The sequence below is a fragment of the Hyla sarda genome, chromosome 6 (genome assembly GCF_029499605.1).
Source record: "Hyla sarda isolate aHylSar1 chromosome 6, aHylSar1.hap1, whole genome shotgun sequence".
Classification (NCBI taxonomy): Eukaryota; Metazoa; Chordata; class Amphibia; order Anura; family Hylidae; genus Hyla; species Hyla sarda.
In genome coordinates, this window is record NC_079194.1 from 284,055,170 (window position 1) to 284,071,658 (window position 16,489).

At 45.1% G+C, this 16,489-nt stretch overlaps 1 protein-coding gene across 2 annotated transcripts; it reads left to right on the plus strand.

Annotated features, from left to right (window-relative positions):
- Nucleotides 1-1,321: 1,321 nt before the first annotated feature.
- INTS5 (integrator complex subunit 5) lies at nucleotides 1,322-9,995 on the plus strand. Of its 2 annotated transcripts, none has more exons than XM_056528533.1 (3): nucleotides 1,322-1,493; nucleotides 3,809-3,886; nucleotides 6,988-9,995. In XM_056528533.1, the coding sequence occupies exons 2-3, from the start codon at nucleotides 3,846-3,848 to the stop codon at nucleotides 9,767-9,769; spliced, it is 2,823 nt and encodes a 940-aa protein (XP_056384508.1). In that variant the 5' UTR covers nucleotides 1,322-1,493; nucleotides 3,809-3,845; the 3' UTR covers nucleotides 9,770-9,995. The 2 variants fall into 2 exon arrangements, with proteins under 2 accessions (XP_056384508.1, XP_056384509.1); XM_056528534.1 differs by lacking the exon at nucleotides 1,322-1,493 and adding an exon at nucleotides 1,566-1,601.
- The last annotated feature ends 6,494 nt before the right edge of the window (nucleotides 9,996-16,489 follow it).

Genomic DNA, 16,489 nt, shown 5'->3' on the forward strand with positions numbered 1-16,489 from the left:
TCAAGCCACCCAGTGCCAGAGGCAGCAAAACAACCCCAAAATATCATTGAACCTCCACCATATTTCACTGTAGTGACCCACTGCGTATGTGCTGGCTTCCTGTCTACACCCGGAAGCTGCTTCAGCGGAGTGGAGTCCTGAAATCAACAGGGAGGAGAGGGAGATGATGAGGGAGAACATGAACATTCATAAACCGGGTGGTGCTACGGGCCGGGCGGCAGTTACGTCACAGTGCCAGATGAAGCCAATAACCCTGCCCGTGCCAGATAGCTGCTAATCTGCATATCAAGAAGATAACAGGCGAACGGCACGGCGGATCCCGGCATGGTATGCATCAAACTGATCAGCGTCCCCCGCACTACCAGCCAGTACCGCTGGTTAGTGCAGGGGGAACAAGCTGACGGTTTTCCTTTAAGGACACAGCCCTCTTTGGTCTTAGGCTAAGTTTCCACTTGGGTTTTTTTCTGGCAGTTTTTGGAATACTGCCACTGCAGTTTTTGAACCAAAGTCAGAAGTGGATCCATAAGGGAGGAGAAGTGTAAGTCTTCCTTCATATGTCCTATTCCTTATGAATACACTTCTGGCTTTGGCTCAAAAACTGCAGTGGTCCTTCGGCACTAGGACCATGTGGGCCTGCACTGTCACGATTGACAGCAATGCTGCGGGCACATAACTCCACCAAAAGAATGAACATGTTTATTCTTTCACCGTGTAAAAATTTTCCGCCACTTAAATTCCGCACTGTGAATGGGTCAGAAAACCCATTTACACCAATACTAGATTAGTGCAGCGGATTCTCTAAGCAGAATTCCCGATTCCGTAGTGTGAACATATCCTAAAAGTGACACTTTTTTTGTCCCTCTTCTTTCATTTTCCTCCTCCCCTTCCAAGATTCAGAACATTTTGGATTTTTCATTGACAGAGTCATATGAGGGATTGTTTTTTGCAGGACAAGTTGTATTGTTCCTTATGGGGGGGGGGGCGACAGTAAGCAGCGACGCTGGAGGAGGCAGCTGTAATTAAAACCTTCCCCGAATTTTCTCGTGGAAATTCTTAGTGTGAACAAGGCGTAAGAAATTAAAGCTGGGCTGTGAGCAGTTGCTATGGGCAACAAGTGCATTTTTTTTTTCTGGTTCGAGACCGAAAGCAGGAATGTGATTGGTTCGGTAACTGCACATTACAACCAGGGAGACTCCAGCTCTTATGTTCCAAACTGAAGTTAAAAGAGTGTTTTATTAGTTTTATAGGTTTCTACGGGCAACACTGCTTTCTTTAGGCGTTAGACCCACCTATGAACAGTTCTATTGTACTAATTGGTTTCCCAGAATCCCATACTGAACACACAGGACAACCGCATGAATTACAAAGAGGGCAGAAGCAGACGCTTGCCCACAGCCAAGATGGCCGACCGCCGGAAGTACGTCATCGGGATTGACCGGAACTTTTGATTCGCGCAAGGATTCCGCACACTACAGAGAGAACCAGAGGAGCGGGTAGGTTGCTGTGACAGATATGCGGGCTACGGGTGGAGAACACCTCAGTGAGTGGCGGGTGGGCTTGCTGGGACTTATGGTTCAGCAGCAGCTGCAAAGACGCAGGAGGTGTGAACTTCCACCTGTGTGACTGCTGTGTATGATCTTGTTCCCATAACTGTTCGCTGTTCTAGCGGACACTACTATACAACTTCTCTATGTTAGGTCAGTTTAGCCTGAGAATATCAATAATCCCCAACCTGTGGCTCTCCAGCTGTCGCAAAACTACAACTCCCATCATGCTGCGGCTGTCAGAGCATGATGGGAGTTGTAGTTTTGCAACAGCTGGAAAGCCAGAGCATGGTTGTAGTTGGAGTTTTGCAACAGCTGGAGAGCCAGAGCATGATGGGAGTTGGAGTATTGCAACAGTTGGAGAATCGGTGTATTATGGGAGTTGGAGTATTGCAGCAGACTGAACATCAATAATCCCCAACCTGTGGCTCTCCAGCTGTTGCAAAACTACAACTCCCATCATGCTGCGGCTGTCAGAGCATGATGGGAGGTGTAGTTTTGCAACAGCTGGAAAGTCAGAGCATGGTTGTAGTTGTAGTTTTGCAACAGATGGAGAGCCAGAGCATGATGGGAGTTGTAGTATTGCAACAGTTGGTGAATCGGTGTATTATGGGAGTTGTAGTATTGCAGCAGCTGGAAAGCCAGAGCATGGTTGGAGTTGGAGTTTTTCAACAGCTGGGGAGCCAGAGCATGATGGGAGTTGTAGTATTGCAACAGCTGGAAAGCCAGCGCATGGTTGGAGTTGTAGTTTTGCAACAGCTGGGGAGCCAGAGCATGATGGGAGTTGTAGTTTTGCAACAGCTGGAAAGCCAGAGCATGGTTGTAGTTTTGCAACAGCTGGGAAGCCAGAGCATGATGGAAGTTGTAGTACTGCAACAGTTGGAGAATCGGTGTATTATGGGAGTTGGAGTATTGCAGCAGACAACATCAATACTCCACAACCTGTGGCTCTCCAGCTGTTGCAAAACTACAACTCCCATCATGCTCTGACAGCTGCAGGCTGTCAGAGCATGATGGGAGTTGTAGTTTTGCAACAGCTGGAAAGCAAGGGCATGGTTGGAGTTGGAGTTTTGCAACAGCTGGAGAGCCAGAGCATGATGGGAGTTGTAGTATTGCAACAGTTGGAGAATCGGTGTATTATGGGAGTTGGAGTATTGCAGCAGCTGGCGAGATCCAGGGCATGATGGGAGTTGTAGTTTTGCAACAGGTTTCAAGAGTCAGAATGAAGGGAGTTGTAGTATTGAAACAGCAAGAAAGCCAGAGTATTATGGAAGTTGTAGTTTTGTAACAGCTGGAGAGAGCCAGTGCATGATGAGAGTTTTAGTATTGCAACAGCAAGAAAGCCAGTGATTCAGGGGAGTTGCAGCTTAGCAAGAGCTAGAGAGACCCAGAGCATGATGGGAGTTGTAGTTTTGCAACAGTTGGAGAATCTGTCTATTATGGGAGTTGTAGTATTGCAGCAGTAGTATTGCAGCAGACTGAACATCAATAATCCCCAACCTGTGGCTCTCCAGCTGTTTCAAAACTACAACTCCCATCATGCTCTGACAGCCGGAGGCTGTCAGAGCATGATGGGAGTTGTAGTTTTGCAACAGCTGGAAAGCCAGAGCATGGTTGGAGTTGGAGTTTTGCAACAGCTGGAGAGCCAGAGCATGATGGGAGTTGTATTGCAACAGTTGGAGAATCGGTGTATTATGGGAGTTGTAGTATTGCAGCAGCTGGCGATATCCAGGGCATGATGGGAGTTGTAGTTTTGCAACAGGTTTCGAGAGTCAGAGAATGAAGGGAGTTGTAGTATTGCAACAGCACGAAAGCCAGAGTATTATGGAAGTTGTAGTTTTGTAACAGCTGGAGAGAGCCAGCGCATGATGAGAGTTGTAGTATTGAAACAGCAAGATAGCCAGTGATTCAGGAGAGTTGCAGCTTAGCAAGAGCTAGAGAGACCCAGAGCATGATGGGAGTTGTAGTTTTGCAATAGCTGGAGAGCCAGAGCATAAGTTGTAGTATTGCAACAGTTGGAGAATCGGTGTATTATGGGAGTTGTAGTATTGCAGCAGCTGGCGAGATCAGGGCATGATGGGAGTTGTAGTTTTGCAACAGCTGGAGGCACGCTAGTTGGAAAACACTGTGCAAGGAAATGGATTGAAAATAGTTACTACTCCGATCGGTGTGCCGAAGAATACCACAATTGTAGGCTACTTTACAGATGTGAACGGACCACATTTGACTTCTCTATTTCATTCTTGTTGCTCTTGTTTCCTCAGGTGATGAACACGGCGTGTTTCTGAGATCGGAGTCCTCATGATTTCCTCACAGCCCCACGGGGTCACTCCCCAGCTCAGGTACTACGATTTATTTTACATTTCTTTTAACCCTATACAGAAAAGTAGAGACCAACTATTTTAGTGCTGTTGAAAATTGACAGTGTCACCCAAAAGCAAACACAAGCGAAAAGAAATATATAAACTGAATGGGGGAGATCTATCAAAACCTGTGCAGAGGAAAAGTTGCCCATAGCAGCCAATCAGATCGCTTTTTTTTTTTTTTTTTCAGAGACCTTTTTGAAAATAAAACAAGTGATCTGATTGGTTGCTATGGGCAACTGGTTAACATTTTTTTTCTGCACAGGTTTTGATACATCACCGTCACTTTCACACAGCTGGAGATATTTTGGTAAAACTTTGTACACGTTACTTATGTGTCACCTAAAAATATAGGATAGTTAATTAACCCTAATTGTGATAGGCAGGGTTTTTGTCTGAAGTCCCATGCAATTCTACCAGGTACCTTACTTAATATCATTGCCATTGCGCTCCTGTGTGCAATAGAGGCGGGGTGCCGGCTCACCAAGCTCCCCTCACCTTATCAATAATCATTCCACGGCCCGGAGGGGCAGAGGTGAGCGCTGTGCTCGGAGAGTCTGGAAGTCAGGGGTAAGAGCAATGCAGCATATCACTTATCTTCCCCTTGGCTTTCACGTCACGTAAGGGGGCGGGAAGTGAATATTGATTAGGCTGGGTGAGCTGGCTTCCTGCCTCCACTGCGCACAGGAGTGCAATGGTAACGATATTAGTAACAGTCATAACTCAGGAAATACTTTACCTAAATATGTAAATAACCCCTCTTTTTATAGCTATTTACCCGCACTATAACCCACTTTATTGTGCTCAGTGTGGGTGAACCAGCTGTCAGTTTCTCTTTAAATATTTGTTTTTATAACATGTTGGCATTCTTCTATATACTTATACATTATGCATTGTCAGTAGATATGAGCGAACTTACAGTAAATTCGATTCGTCACGAACTTCTCGGCTCGGCAGTTGATGACTTTTCCTGCATAAATTAGTTCAGCTTTCCGGTGCTCTGGTGGGCTGGAAAAGGTGGATACAGTCCTAGGAGACTATTTTCTAGGAATGTATCCACCTTTTCCAGCCCACCGGAGCACCTGAAGGCTGAACTAATTTACGCAGGAAAAGTCATCAACTGCCGAGCCGAGAAGTTCATGACGAATCGAATTTACTGTAATTTCGCTCATCTCTAATTGTCAGCATGACCCAAGCTGTTGTCAGACACTACTTCGCACACCCTAATAGGCTGAGTGTTCATACTGCCCTAGAGCCCTTTCTGAGCTAACTGCATAGAAGTTCCCTAAGTCCCCATTTTTATTACTGGAAAACTTGGTGAGCAATCAATTGGGGATTTCCCGTTGACCATGATGCAGTCACTCATGGTGGCAGTACTTAAAGGGGTTATCCAGGAAAAAAAACTTTTTTTATATATATATATATCAGCTGGCTCCAGAAAGTTAAACAGATTTGTAAATTACTTCTATTAAAAAAATCGTAATCCTTTCAGTACTTATAAGCTGCTGAAGTTGAGTTGTTCTTTTGTCTAAGTGCTCTCTGATGACACCTGTCTCGGGAACCGCCCAATTTAGAAGCAAATCCCCATAGCAAACCTATTCTACTCTGTGCAGTTCCTGAGACAAGCAGAGGTGTCAGCAGAGAGCACTGTTGCCAGACAGAAAAGAACAACTCAACTTCAGCAGCAGATAATTATTGGAAGGATTAAGATTTTTTAATAGAAGTAATTTACAAATCTGTTTAACTTTCTCAAGTTAAATCAGTTGATTTAAAAAAAATAAAAAATAAAAAGTTTTCCACCGGAGTACCCCTTTAAGGATCATCAATCCACCCTTTTATAGCAAGTGATAAGAAGGATTTTATTTGTTTTTACAGAGCTGTAGAATAAGCTCTGAAGGGTGTCCTAGATCAGTGTTTCCCAACCAGTGTGGCTTCAGCTGTTGCAAAACTACAACTCCCAGCATGCCCGGACAGCCTTTGGCTGTCCGGGCATGCTGGGAGTTGTAGCTTTGCAACAGCTGGAGGCACCCTGGTTGGGAAACACTGCCCTAGAGTTAGGTGCTCAAGTGACTCCTGACAGCCTAGCTCCTGTTCTATTGCCCGAGTTAGAAGGAAATGTGGTTTCAGTTGCTTAACCATTTAAAGGGGGAATTCCGGGAAAAAACTATATATATAGTTTTTTCCCGGAATTCCCCCTTTAAATGGTTAAGCAACTGAAACCACATTTCCTTCTAGCTCGGGCAATAGAACAGGAGCTAGGCTGTCAGGAGTCACTTGAGCACCTAACTCTAGGGCAGTGTTTCCCAACCAGGGTGCCTCCAGCTGTTGCAAAGCTACAACTCCCAGCATGCCCGGACAGCCAAAGGCTGTCCGGGCATGCTGGGAGTTGTAGTTTTGCAACAGCTGAAGCCACACTGGTTGGGAAACACTGATCTAGGACACCCTTCAGAGCTTATTCTACAGCTCTGTAAAAACAAATAAAATCCTTCTTATCACTTGCTATAAAAGGGTGGATTGATGATCCTTAAAGGGGTACTCCGGTGGAAAACTTTTTATTTTTTATTTTTTTTAAATCAACTGATTTAACTTGAGAAAGTTAAACAGATTTGTAAATTACTTCTATAAAAAAAAAAAATCCTGCCAGTACTTACTTATTAGCGTCTGTATACTACAGAGGAAGTCCTTTTCTTTTTGGATTTCTTTTCTGTCACGACCACAGTGCTCTCTGCTGACACCTCTTTCCATGTCAGGAACTGTCCAGAGCAGGAGCGAATCCCCACAGCAAACAAATGCTGCTGTGGACAGTTCCTAAAATGGACAGAGGTGTCAGCAGAGAGCACTGTGGTCGTGACAGAAAATAAATCCAAAAAGAAAAGGATTTCCTATGGCCACAACATGGTAAAGTGCATGGGTCTCTCTATTCGCACCTATCAGACATTTACGGCAAATACTGTGGATATTTCAATAAAAAGTTTGATATAACAACAATCCTATAAGTCACTGCTACACTTTTTCTGTTTTGCTACCACAGTAATATTCTAACTAGTGTTTTTATTGTTTGTTTGTTTTTCTCTATACAGCCCGCAGGAGCTTTCCCTTCAGATAAAGTCCTTTTTAACTGGCTCAGACCCCCAGCATGGGCAGAAGCTAAGCCTACGTGACCACGCCAGATGCTCACTGCTGCTTTTACGCTGCCTGCCTCCTGCTCGGCATGCTGTGCTAGAACACCTACGATCTGTTTTCCATGACAGCGTCTCATCGTTTCTAAATCAGAGGGACTCTCAGGATTGCCTTCCACAGTCGTCATCCTCTCAACGGAGAGCACCCCAGCCTCCACCATCTACTCCGGGTCTGGATGAAGTGACCAAGGAAGTACAGAAGGTATTAGAGGAGTTCATAAAGCTAAATCCCCGGGCATGGGCACCTCTTATATCTGCTTGGTCCATTGAGCTTATGGGGCAGTTAAGCAGCAAACATGCAAATAGACAGGGCATGCCGCACTCTACCAGTCTGAATGAACTGTTGCAGCTATGGATGTCCTGTGGAGCTACCCGCGTGCTTATGGACATCTACACGCTCTGTCTGTCTACTATGATTGACAGCTGCCCCGATGCTTGTGTAGATGCTCTTCTGGATACCTCTGTACAACATTCTCCACACTTTGACTGGGTTGTAGCTCACATCGGGAATTCCTTTCCAAGCACCATAATAAGCAGGGTGTTGTCCTGCGGCCTCAAGGATTTCTGTGCTCACAGCTCATTGTCCGAAACGCCTGAGAAACGAGTGCCAAAGTTGGGGTCAGTTGTTGGCATTCTAGGCCATTTAAGCTCACGTCATGGGAATAGCATCCGTCAGGAGATTCTCAGGATGTTCCATGAAAGCTTGCGTCCTGGAAGCAAGCAGCAAAGGGCAACATTACCGTATCTCTTACAACTTGCTGCTCTCTCACCATCCTTGTTGGGTACTGTATGCCAAGACCTGGTGGACTCTTTGAAGCCCTCCACACTCTCTCAACTACAGCAGCTCTGTTCTACACTGCCACAAAATGAACTGGACAATATGCTGAATTTATGTATCCACCTGGCATGTCAGACATTCACAGGTGCCCCACGTCTGCTGCGCTTTCTTCTGGATAAAGCAATGCCGGCCTCGGTTATAACAACACCAGGGCTTGCAGTGCATGATTCTGTGAGGGAAGCTTGTGATCGTATTGTTAGGCTTCTGCTACTCAGTCTCCAGAAACAAGTGTATGGACGAATCGGGGGAAGAGCAGTTTCTGATGCTCCGCCAAAAGCTGTGCCATTCTTGGATGCAATGAGGGGGCATTTGCCAGAGCTGTGTGCGGAAATGCTTCGCTTAGAAAGGAAACGCCATCTGTGGCTTCATCAGCTTCTGGGTCTACTCTGTATATATAGCAGTCCCCCATGTGCCCCAGAAGCACTGTGCCTGTTACTAACCCTGGCCCACAGTTCAGAGGAGTTGGGTCTGGCCGTCCAGCTTCATGCTGTGCTTTCTTCTTCTATGCAAGGTTTAGCTCAAGCAGCAGTAACACGTTGTGTGGCTCAGGTTCATGCTGGTGCCCTGACAGATAAGAGAGCACTTCAGCTGCTGCAAAATCTGGCATTGATTGTTCAGAGTGAAGAAGGTGGCATGGGCAGGGAGGTAGGTGCGGCACTATCGGAGTACTTATCTGACTTTGGTCATCTTCTGTTGCACAGCAATGCTGGAGTGTGTGAAGCTGCCTGCCTGCTACTGTGTTGTTGTCCTTTGCCTTCATCTCTTCCTCCTGCCCAGCTTCACCTTCTTATTCGCTCATCTTCTTACCTCCTGTTCCATTCGATGCATATACGCAGTAGCACCGGAATAAGTAGTGCTTCTCGACTGCTCTTAAAACTCTGCAAAGTATCTCATGTTGCTAAGAAAGCAGTATTACACCAGCTAGTAGAAGGGGCTCTGCATCAGGGAAATGTTGGGCTCTTTGGAGGGCATAGCAAAAACCAAGCTGCTCAGAAACTAGAAGGTGCATCTGCCTCTCTGTTGGAGAACAACAGCCATCTTGGCTCTACCGTTGACTTCTCAGGAAGTGTGTGGTCTGTCTTTCATGCAGGAGTCATTGGCTCAGGGTTAAAACCAGAAGAAAAATCTAGACAAATTGGGCAGGTAGAATGTACAGAAAATACCCAAAGCTTGCTTTCTCTCTTATGCTCCTGCTGTGCCAAAAATGGAGAAGAGGATGGTCAGCCGATCACACTGGATCCTGAGGCTGCTAAGACGTTGGCAGTGACCATCACTGAATGTGCTTGCCCCGATGTGACAAATAGCGAGTTGTCTTGGCCTCCAGAAGAACATTCGAGAACCACAGTACAGAGGGACTTGCTGATTTACACTTGCTTCCGGAAGAACCCGTTACTTTTTCAGCTCCTCCATGTAGTCGCACAAGGTTGTCCTGCCCTTTGCTATTGCTCAGTTCTGCTTAGAGGTCTTTTAGCTACGCTGTTGGCCCATTGGGAGGCATCACGTGGGTCGTCCTCTACAGACTCCCCTTGGCACCTTACGGCATCCTGTGAGTTAGTGTCATGTATGGGAGAGGGACAGTTGCTTCCTCCAGCCCTTGCAAACATGCACGAGATGTTCTCTTTGCTTGCTCCATATGAGGTCCGCCTTCTCCTTCTCAGCGTCTGGGACTTTGTTCGGGAAAATGGACCATTCCCCCAGAGGTTTGTGTTTCAAGCAGGCAAAGGGATATTCAGTAGAGACTTTACTCGAGAAGGTGATCCTGCCAAATACATGGGCATTGTGCACAGTGTTTTACATCGTAACGTTGACCGCCTTGGGCTTTTGTCTGGCAGGTTCCAATTGTGACACAACGATCGCTGACTATTATGTATAAATAAATTGTCCACTGGAGAGGTCTACCTTGAATAAATTCCTTTTTTGTAGTATTTTAGTAGGTTTCCTGGTACAGTGCAATGTAAATAAACAATACCTAGGTGTGAGAAGTGATACATTTAAAAGTTGTTTGACACACTGGATCAAATTTTGTTTTATTAATATTATCTAAAGACAAAGGTGTAGTCCAGCTCACCCCCAAATAGGCGCCCGGACTGGACTCGGACTCGACCCACGATAATGTAGAGAAAAAGGCAAATCTCCAGTGCCAACTAGTGAATAGAAATCTTTATTCAGTTGCCATAGGAAACATCACACGGACTCAAGTAACGTGACACGTTTCAGCCTGGAAAGGCCTTAGTCATACCGATATACGTATGACTAAGGCCTTTCGAGGCCGAAACGCGTCACCTTACTTGAGTCTGTGTGATGTTTCCTATGGCAACTGAATAAAGGGTTCTATTCACGAGTTGGCGCTGGACATTTGCCTTTTTCTCTGCATTAATATTATCTGTATCTTCTTCATCACTGGATGCATCCCAGGATCTAAATAGACAATGGTCTATTTTTTTGTATTACTGGTTGTTTTTTAGGGTGCTCATGCAGATAATATGGATATTTATTGACTGCACATTACACGATCTTACCCTTCTTCTGATCTGGTTGGGCACCGAGAAGAACCTTCCATCGCTATTGATCAACCTGTCGTTTGTTTGGTTTCATTACAAAGCCGAACAGTCCAAGGGAGCACGTTGGAAGAACTTACCAGAAAGAAAAATTTATAGTATTACGCCTATTTCAAGACAACACTAAAAAGTGAGAAGTATTCATTCTTTTACATTATTAATAATAAAAATAATAACATTTTTATTTTATTTTTATTTATTACTTAAAAAAAATGAAAATACTAAAAATATATATATATATAACATTTTCCACAGCACTTTACAATTCTGAGGCTATAAACCAGTGGTCGCCAAACTGTGGCCCTCCAGATATTGCAAAACTACACTTCCCAGCATGCCTGGACAGCCGTTGGCTGTCCAGGCATGCTGGGAGTTGTAGTTTTGCAACATCTGGAGGGCCACAGTTTGGGGACCACTGCTCTAAACAAAAGACAAATATCGGACATAATACTATGAACAGATATACCTTTTTTTTCTTCTTGCTTGCGTTCCTCCCATTAAAGTCACTGGGAGTTGACCAAATCACATTATCTCCCAGGTTCAGCTGCCTTCGACGTTCCCGACCACCTCCAGCCCCTGCAAACAAGCTGAAGGTGGCCGGAAAAGGACTGGATAAGAAAACCCCTGTAATGTTGAAGCAGATTTATTGTACACACATATCTATTAATGGGGAAAATCAGCACTGAATCTGTTCGAAAACAAAGTGGCATAATTTTTTTTTTTTTTAAGGATTTGAAAACCCAGCGTTGCTGATTTGCGCTACACAGATTTGTCCGTGCCAAGTGCACCGTGAGAGCTGAGGAGCAGTTACCCGGCATCACCACTATACAGAGAACAGTGCAAGGCTTCTGGCACGTTCACCGTATAGGGTGGATAGGCCATCAATCATAAAATCCTGGACAACCACTTTAAAGGAGAACTCCAGCCAAAACTAACTTATGCCCTCTTCACAGAATAGGTCTCTCAGGTCTCTTTGGTACTCCCATAGAAATTAATGGCGCACATGGCATCTGCAGCACAGACTCCACAATGAGCACTGGGTCCCGTTCCAGAATTTGTGAGTGGTCCCATCAGTCAGACTGCTGAACTTTGAAGCCCTCTGATGTCTTCCATAAGTAAAAGCATGTAAACTTTATGATGGAAACATAAAGTAGACATATTGTATGTATGAATCAATATATCATTTATTTGGTATGTCTATTTTCCTCACAAGCAGAGAGCTTCAAATTTAGAATAAATGCAAAACTTTAAAATTTTTCATGAAATGATGCAAGTATCGACAATAATTTACCACTATGATAAAGTCAAATATGTCATGAAAAAACAGTCTCGGGATCAAATTCATAAGTAAAAGCATTCCAGAGTTATTAAGGCTTAAAGTGATATTGGACAGATGTGCAGAAACTGCTCTCGTCCTTAAGGTCAAAATGGGCTTGGTCCTTAAGGGGTTAAAGAGGTACTCCGCCCCTAGACATCTTATCCCCTATCCAAAGGATAGAGGATAAGATGTCTGAACGCGGGGGTCCTGCCGCTGGGGACCCCCACATTCTACCATGCGGCACCCACCTGTAACGGCTTCCGGAATCGCTGGAGACCCTCAGGCTAATACCATTCCGGGGACGGAAGATCGTGATGTCATGACTCCACCCCCGTGTGATGTCACACCCTGCCGCCTCAATGCAAGTCTATGGGAGGGGGTGTGACTCCTCCCATAGACTTGTATAGCGGGGGCGGGGCATGATGTCACAGGGGGCGGAGTCATGACATCACAATACTCCGGCCACGTGGTCGTCACACGGCAGATTCTGAGCTGGCAGCGCGGCGTGCAGCTCCCCGAGGTGGGTGCTGAATGCAAGATTGTGGGGGTCCCCAGCCCCCACCTTTGGATAGGGGATAAGATGTCTTAGGGCCGGAGTACCCCTTTAAGCTTTGCAAGTACACAAGAGCTAGTAAAGATAGTAGCATCATAGAAACATGGTACCTACATACAGCATGTATTAAAGGGGTACTCCGGTGGAAAACTTTTTTTTTTAGGTCTTTATAAGTCAACTGGTGCCAGAAAGTTAAACAGAAATTACTTCTATTAAAAAATCTTTACCCTTCCTGTACTTTTTAGCAGCTGAATGCTACCGAGGAAATTCTGTTTTTCTTGAATTTATTTTTTGTCTTGTCCACAGTGCTCTCTGCTGACACCTCTGGAACTGTCCAGAGCAGCATAGGTTTGCAATGGGGATTTTCTTCTGCTCTGGACAGGTGTCAGCAGAGAGCACTGTGGACAAGACAAAAAAGAAATTAAAAAAGCTGAATTTCCTCTGTAGCATACAGCTGCTAAAAAGTACAGGAAGGGTAAAGATTTTTTAATAGAAGTGATTTAAAAAACTGTTTAACTTTCTGGCACCAGTTTATGAAAAAAAAAAAAAAGTTTTCCACCGGAGTACCCCTTTAAGGTTTACACATTGCCGATTTTACCTGAAGTCTATACCAAAATCTATGTCAAATCCGATAACAAACTGTCTTTAATGTATGTAAATGAGATTCATGTATTAACATGCTCAAGAAAACCATCTGCATTGTTTCCTGTAAGCACCATGGAGATAAAAAAAAAAAAAAAAAAAAAAAAAAGTAAATAGCATTATACTTGATCCTGTGTATTCTGTACAGAAAAGCTGGCGGATTATCTCTATTTATTTAATGGGGCTGATCTTCATGTAGATCCACCTAGATAACCCTGGATTCTCTAGTAAATATGTGTTGGTTTTGCCATCCAACACATATGAACAGAGCTGGAAAGAAACAGCCACATGGGAAAAGTCTGAAACTAGGAGCAGGTTGCAAACTGCTTATCAGGGGGTCTAAAGATAAACAAAGTGAAAATATGCAGCCTAAAACTTAGTTTCTTGGTATTCTCATAATCGAAAATGATCCCCTATCCACAGGATAAGGGAATAACTGGTGGATTTGTAGGGTCCAGCCACTGGGACCCCTGCTGGTCCTGAGAACAGAGGACAGTTTCATTGCAGTAAATGGAGCCACGCTGCAATGCCACTCACATCCTGCTGTTTTTGGAAGAAATTAGCTGTTTTACCATTCCTGGATAACCCATATAGTGCAGTTTTCCTAATAGCCAAAAAAAATGTCAGTCTAGCTCCAGTAAAGCCGTGCCTTATGAGGATGGATGTTCTAATCCCATTATCATTAGAATGTAATGAGATAAGCCCTGAATGAAGCTTCTGTTCTATCGTATGAGCTTACATAACAAGGCTTCTTAAAGGGGGTTCTCCGGTGCTTAAACATCTTATCCCCTATCCAAAGGGAATGGGAATGTGAGCAAGAAGAACGGTATGATACGGTAAAAAAAAATGTAAGGGCTGGAGGGGTGTTAGGTGTAGTTAGGGAACATAGCCTGAGTTAGTTTAGAAAAGTTTATTTGGTGACAGGTACTTTTTAGTGGGACTCAGTAGTGCAGCAGGCCATGATACTGAGTCCCGGTAAAATAACATATACCAGCAGAAGGTGGCCTGAACCGTTTAGGCCATTGAAGTGCATGGCACGCACTGCTGCCCGCCACAGTATACATTAGCATCCCTTTTAGGGTAGGGCCACACGTAGCGTATACATTGTGTATTTCACGCTGCAGGAAATACGCAATGTATTTTGCCACAGGCAGACACACAAAAGCTTCTCTGCCACAGCCCTGTGTGCCCAGTAAGGTTTGGAGGAAGGCCCAGCATGTCAGCGTGACTGTGACGGGCAGTCCAAACCTCATTGTAACACAGGGCTGCAGTTGAGAAGCCCCGTGTGCCTGCCTATAGCAAAATACTCTATTCTCCGCTGTCTGGGGGATTTTCTTCATCGCGAAATATACACCACGTGTGACCCTACCCTCAGGACGGCATTCACCATGTTTAGGGCATATGGCAGATGGCAGGGGAATTTCAAAATCCGCCTCCTGCCATACCAATGCTGTACCCCATTTATTTCAATGAGGTGACCAGATTCAGCTAGTGACTCCAGTCGGCTCATTTTCCTAGTATATACATTTTTAGAACAGGAATGAAAAGCGCAATTTTGAGTCTCTTTAAAAATAACGGAAACAGTGGGAAAATGAGGTGACAATGCATTGAAATGAGTGGGGTGCGGCAGGGATACGGCAGGAGTCTGTTTTGAAATTCCGGCTGCCGTATACCCCAAACGTAGTGTGTATGCAGCCTAAAATGTACAGGGGTGTGTGTGGGGGTATTAGGAAGAAGAATTTTATGGTAAAACTAAGTTTTGGAAATCAAAGTCCCAACGGCCATGTTCATGCTATGGAGATTCCAAGGGAGGCCTGAATCAGTCCCCATGGACGGCAATATATTCTGCAATGTATTACACCAAAAATTTTAGTTTTTTCTGCTAAAAAAAAACTTCTTTCCACCATTAAACTTCTACAGTGTGCACTGTGCATTGGATTCCATTGACAACAATTGACTGCAACAAAATTTTAATGCGGAATTCCGCTTGGAAATTCCGTAGTGTGAACCTGGTACAAGCAGCATTTATGCGGTGTGCGGGGGTGGTCGCGTTGCAGCACTACACATGCCATGCCCACGCCTTCAGCTACTAGGTCAGTGTTTTTCCAAGCAGTGTGCCTCCAGCTGGGGCAAAACTACAACTCCCAGCTTGCCCGGACAGCCTATGGCTGTCCGGGCATGCTGGGACTAGTAGTTTTGCAACAGCTGCAGCCACTCTGGGGGAGATTTATCAAAACCTGTCTAGAAAAAAGAGTGGTGCAGTTTCCCATAGCAACCAATCGGATTGCTTCTTTCTTGGGGATGTAGGGCATACCTGTACGCCCTGCGCCTGTGATATAACGTGTCATATCGGGTCGGTCCCGGCGGCTAACGGTAGCCGGGACCCGGGGCTAATAAAGGACATCACTGATCGCGGTGATGTCCGGTATTAAAGGGGTAGTCCAGTGGTGAAAAACGTATCCCCTATCCTTAGGATAGGGGATAAGTTTGAGATCGCGGGGGGTCCGACCGCTGGGGCCCCCTGCGATCTCTCTCTACGGGGGCCAGGCTCTCCAGCCAGATAGCGGGCGTAGACCCCCGCACGAAGCGGCGGCTGACACACCCCCTCAATACATCTCAATGGCAGAGCCGGAGATTACCGAAGGCAGCACTTCGGCTCTGCCATAGAGTTGTATTGAGGGGGCGTGTCGGCCGCTGCTTTGTGCAGAGGTCGACACGCCCCCTTCCCGCGGGCTGTCGGGGCTCCGTAGAGGAGATCGCAGGGGGCCCCAGCGGTCGGACCCCCCCCCCCATCTCAAACTTATCCCCTATCCTTAGGATAGGGGATAAATTTTTCACCACTGGGTCACCACTGGACTACTCCTTTAATCTGTTAGACGCAGCTATCAAAGCTGATCGCCACGTCTAAAATGTAAAACAATAAATAAAATAAATTCCCGGCAGCTCCGTCGGGCCGATCAACTAGGACGCAAGAGGAGGGTCCTTTACCTGCCTCCTGCGCGTCCGATCGGCGATTGATTGCTCCAAGCCTGAGATCCAGGCTCGAGCAATCAACCGCCGATAACACTGATCAATGCAATGCTATGGCATAGAATTGATCAGTGCTGGCAATCAATGTACTGCATGTTATAGCCCCTATGGGGGCTATTACATTGCAAAAAAAATTTGATTTAACCCCTTCCCTAATAAAAGTTTGAATCACCCCCTTTTTCCCATAAAAAAAACAAAAAACATGTAAATAAAAATTGACCCAAAAATGTACTGCGTAGAAACGGAAACCCCCAAAATTTACAAAATGGTGTTTATTTTTTCCAATTTTGTCACACAATTATTATTTTTTTTGTTTGTTTCGTTGTAGATTTTTTGGTAAAATGACTGATGTCCTTACAAAGTAGAATTGGTGACACAAAAAATAAGCCATCATATGGAGTCTGTAGGTGCAACATTTAAAGGATTTTGATTTTTAAAAAGTGAGGAGGAAAAAACAAAAGCGC

Excerpts from the sequence above, each read along its gene's own strand:
- INTS5 (XM_056528533.1), top strand. The coding sequence starts at position 3,846 with ATGATTTCCTCACAGCCCCACGGGGTCACTCCCCAGCTCAG. Across the intron at positions 3,887-6,987 it reads GGGGTCACTCCCCAGCTCAG|CCCGCAGGAGCTTTCCCTTC; the intron begins GTACTACGATTT and ends TTCTCTATACAG.